Source organism: Equus quagga, unplaced genomic scaffold, assembly GCF_021613505.1.
Source record: "Equus quagga isolate Etosha38 unplaced genomic scaffold, UCLA_HA_Equagga_1.0 154964_RagTag, whole genome shotgun sequence".
NCBI lineage: Eukaryota > Metazoa > Chordata > Mammalia > Perissodactyla > Equidae > Equus > Equus quagga.
In genome coordinates this window covers 18,583-23,369 of record NW_025796961.1, presented here as the reverse complement: position 1 = coordinate 23,369, position 4,787 = coordinate 18,583, and the positions used below count along the sequence as shown (strand labels likewise).

At 43.9% G+C, this 4,787-nt stretch overlaps 1 protein-coding gene across 2 annotated transcripts; it reads left to right on the top strand.

The window, feature by feature from the left end:
* Positions 1-783: 783 nt before the first annotated feature.
* On the top strand, positions 784-4,394 carry LOC124233157 (zinc finger protein 264). 2 transcript variants are annotated; one of them, XM_046650303.1, is made up of 3 exons: positions 784-1,137; positions 1,670-1,770; positions 2,167-4,394. In XM_046650303.1, the coding sequence occupies exon 3, from the start codon at positions 2,373-2,375 to the stop codon at positions 3,795-3,797; it is 1,425 nt and encodes a 474-aa protein (XP_046506259.1). In that variant the 5' UTR covers positions 784-1,137; positions 1,670-1,770; positions 2,167-2,372; the 3' UTR covers positions 3,798-4,394. The 2 variants fall into 2 exon arrangements, with proteins under 2 accessions (XP_046506259.1, XP_046506258.1); XM_046650302.1 differs by having other exon boundaries at positions 784-1,227.
* Positions 4,395-4,787: the final 393 nt, after the last annotated feature.

Below are 4,787 nucleotides of genomic sequence, written 5' to 3'. Positions count from 1 at the left end.
TCTTGAGCTTGAGTGAGTGGTTAGAAGCAGGTTAGAGACTAGATACACCCTCAGAGAATTCCTCACACCTCCACTTCCATCCCTCCCTTCATCCGACCATCTGGACAGTTACCACTTTCCACAGATGTCTCAGCATATGACCAGGGATTGGTCAGCAAGTTTTCTGGTTTTGTTTTTTGTTTGAGGAAGATTTCCCCTGAGCTAACGTCTGTCCCAGTCTTCCTCTATTTTTGTATGTGGGCTGCCTCCACAGCATGGCCACTGATGAGTGGTGTAGGTCCACACCCAGGAAGCAAACTCTGGCTGCCAAAGCAGAGCATGCCGAACCTAACCACTAGGGCACGGGGCTGGCACCTGTTAGCAGGTTTTCATATTGAAAGTAAAGTCTGCCTCCTCGTACTGCTTGATTTGGACTCTTGTCTGTAGTGTCTCCTTTGGCTGAGCAGAAGAGGTTTTGGTCCTGGCCATGGCCAAGGCTTGAACTAGAGCCTAGATCACCCCTTCTCAGGGAAATTCTTTCTTCACTTACATTTTGCTTGTTTTGTAGCTTTATCCTTTCTCTACTCAATGTAAAAATATGCTGAAAGTCCTTACAATTGAAGAAATAAGTAAAAAATGCTCCTGTTTTACATTGTATTTATCTGCTCTCTGGGGTATCTAGTTTTTTACATCTTTTCACTCACTCACAAACAGTGCTGTCAAGAACATTCGTGTGTATTGGTCATCTTGCACATGGCTAGGATGTCTTTGATGTTTCTCGGAGTGAAATGGTTGGATTATAGACTATGGACATTTTGCCATTGTTTTCTAAAGAGGCTCTACCAACTTATATTTCCACCTAGACAGAATGCAGTTTCCATTGGTCATTTCCTGTCCACTACTTGATATTCTAAGGCTCAACAATTTTTGCTTGTCAAATGGACACAGAACTCCAAGACTGCCAAGTATGCCCAGGTCTTCTGACACCAGCTACAAGTTTAAGGATTTCCCAAAACCTCTCTCAGGTTCAGTGATTTGCTAGAATCACAAACTGTCTAAAACCTTTGATACTCACTATCATATTTGTTATAGACAAAGGATGGAAATGAGAAGAGATGCAGAATGTGGGGCAGGAAATGTTGCAAGCATGAAGCTCCTGTATCCTCAGCAGCTCCTTACATCCTGGCGTTGATGTAGGGCGGGATGTACATAGAATTTTGCCAACCCAAGAAACTCTCCACAGCCTCAGTATCCAGATTTTTATTGAGTCTTCATTGCATAAGCACTCTTGGGTTTTTTTTGAAGATTTTGTTTTTCCTTTTTCTCCCAAAGCCCCCCGGTACATAGTTGTGTATTTTCAGTTGTGTGTCCTTCTAGTTGTGGCATGTGGGACACCGCCTCAGCATGGCTTGATGAGCAGTGCCATGTCTGCGCCCAGGATTCGAACCGGCGAAATCCTGGGCTGCCAAAGCAGAGTGCTCGAACTTAACCACTTGACCACAGGACCAGCTCCTATAAGCACTCTTGATTGAGTCTTTACCAATGGGACTCAGGGTCCAGGCCTCCTTCCCTTTCCAGAGGTCCATCTGATATCTAAGGACTCAAAGCCCCAACTTTCTAATTAGATGATTGGTCTTTCTGATATGGCTAGACCTTACCCTGCGTCATCTCTTTAACATGAACTACATAGGGTTACACCATGGATAACAGGCATTCCTGTCACTCTGGAGATACCCAAAATTTAGAGGTTTCTTCTTTGGAGTTGGGACAAAGACCAGACTTCTCTTTAGGGTAAGTTAATTTTGCATTACACACTTCCTAGTTTCTCTCAGGGCAGCATTAGATCCCCTTTCCTCATCTTCTTACAGCAATGTGGGATCTCCTTGCTCAGAGGAAACCCAAAACACGGTGTCGTTATTACTCTATCAAGCCACCTCCAATCTGGAATTGTGATGGTGCCTTCACTCCAGATCCTCATCCAGCCTCTCCCCCTGGGTCTCCCTTTCAAAGTCTCAACAGTCCAAGGACCAGGCAAGAAAAAGATTGCTATCCTGGGATTCAGAGGTAGCAAAACATAGCAGACACAGAGGCACTATTAGCATCTTCATTTTTTTCTCTGAAATGCGGATTTTGTTTTTTCTACGTTGGCATTACTAATGGCCCTGTTGTGTTTTGGATTTCTTTCAGGTGACAAAGGACAGCCCAAGACTGCAGAACTTACCACTTATGAGCCAGCCCAGTCTGAGGGAGCCTTACTCCAGAAACAACTAACACAAGGAGCCCCAGGGGACTCCCAGGTGTGCCAAGCCAAGGATCAGGATGGGCCATCGGAAGTGCAAGAAGGACACTTGAGACCAGGGATAGACCCCCAGAGGGAGAAGCTCCCTGGGAAAATGAGCCCTGAACATGATGGTTTAGGGACAGTGGATGGTGTATGTTCATGGATTGTACAGGAGCCAGTCCCTCTGGGAGGTGCTGTCCTTGACCATGACACCCATGGATCAGGTAAAGATCCTGTGATTCGGGAAGAAGAAAACATCTTTAAATGCAATGAATGTGGGAAAGTTTTTAACAAGAAACACCTTCTTGCTGGACATGAGAAGATTCACTCTGGAGTGAAGCCCTATGAATGCACAGAGTGTGGGAAAACATTTATTAAGAGCACACACCTCCTTCAACACCACATGATCCACACTGGGGAGAGGCCCTATGAGTGCATGGAGTGTGGGAAAGCCTTCAACCGCAAGTCATATCTTACACAACACCAGCGGATTCACAGTGGAGAGAAACCTTACAAGTGCAGTGAATGTGGAAAGGCCTTCACCCACCGCTCCAATTTTGTCTTGCATAAGAGGAGACACACTGGAGAAAAATCTTTTGTGTGCAAAGAATGTGGGCAAGTCTTTCGACATAGGCCAGGATTCCTTCGACATCACATCATCCACAGTGGTGAGAATCCCTATGAATGCTTCGAGTGTGGCAAGGTTTTCAAGCACAAGTCATACCTCATGTGGCACCAGCAGACTCACACTGGGGAGAAGCCCTATGAGTGCAGTGAATGTGGGAAAGCCTTCTGTGAGAGCGCAGCCCTCATTCACCACTACGTCATCCACACTGGGGAGAAGCCCTTTGAGTGCCTGGAGTGTGGGAAGGCCTTCAACCACAGGTCATACCTCAAGAGGCACCAGCGGATTCACACTGGGGAGAAGCCTTTTGTGTGCACTGAATGTGGAAGGGCCTTTACCCACTGCTCCACTTTTATCTTGCATAAAAGGGCCCACACTGGAGAAAAACCTTTTGAGTGCAAAGAATGTGGGAAAGCCTTTAGCACTAGGAAAGACCTCATTCGACACTTCAGCATCCACACTGGAGAGAAGCCCTTTGAGTGCATGGAATGTGGGAAGGCCTTCAACCGCAGGTCAGGCCTCACGAGGCACCAACGGATTCATAGTGGAGAGAAGCCCTATGAATGCATGGAGTGTGGGAAATCCTTCTGCTGGAGCACAAACCTGATTCGACATGCCATTATCCACACTGGAGAGAAGCCCTATAAGTGCAGTGAGTGTGGAAAGTCCTTCAGTCGAAGCTCATCCCTCACTCAGCATCAAAGGATTCATTCTGGGAGAAACCCTGTCAGTGTGGCAGAAGTGGGAAGACCCTTCACAAGTGTACAAACCTCAGTCACCCTCCGAGAACTCCTTTTGGGGCAAGACTTTTTGAATGTAAACACTGAGGAAAATCATTTGCCAGAGAAAACATCTAGCACTGCACCTGATCGTACATACCAAAGAGAAACCCCACAAGTATCTTCGCTGTGAGAAAATCTTTTGTTGCAAACCATTGCTTGTCATTTAAAGGCATGTTTTAGAAATTGACCCAGCCTAGAGCCTTATTCTATATCTGAGAATTCATCCAGGAGGGAGAGACCAGTGCTCATTGCACACCAAGGAAAGCCTTCAGCTACATCTTTCTCCTTAGTTTACACTGCAGTGTTATCTCAGGAATTTTTTTTTAAGAGGAGGAGGATACTTAGAAAAGAAAATGAAATGCAAACACACTTTCTTTGAGACCTCTCTAGCAAGTCTCCAGCACTTTGTCATGCATTCCTTAGTTTACTTGGGGCAAGGGGAATGTTTCTGAAGCAAATGGCCTTGTGTCTTGTATGTACCTTCATCGCTGTCCAGTGTCGGCAGACTTAGACAGTTGAGAGAAGGTATTTAAGGAGATGAGGATACACAAATGAATGGCACGTTTCGTGGCACCAATTATGACTCTTTAAGGCTTTGATTTTTAAAAAACCATTCTTTGTGTTGTTTTAGACACTTAATACTCTGGCTTTTCTTACGTCCAATCTATGTTTAATTTCTGCAGCTACACAGTATCTAAAAATGGAGTAATTTCTCTCTCTCATTTAAAATTGATTTAGCTTTCCTAGTTCCTTTGACTTTCCATATAAATCTTAGGATATGTTTGCGTATTTTTACAAAAAATCTTGCTCTCATTTTAATAGAAGTTGATTTAAATCTGTAGATCAGTTTGTTGAGAATCATCCTGAACACAGTAAATGATATAACTGCATTTATTTAAGTAATTCTTGAGTTATTACCATTTTATAATTTTCAACATATAGGTTCTGTACATTTTTGTTAGGATTTGTATCTAGGGTTTTTTGGTTTTTTCTGAGGTATAGTAAATGGCATTGATGTTTAAACTGTAATTTTCCACAGGATCTTTGATAGTATACAGAAGTATAATTGTTTTTCGAATGTTATTTTGTTATCCTGCAACCTTGCTGAACTCACTATTAG

Coding starts and splice junctions, on each gene's coding strand:
- LOC124233157 (XM_046650303.1), top strand. CDS start 2,373: ATGAGCCCTGAACATGATGGTTTAGGGACAGTGGATGGTGTATGTTCA.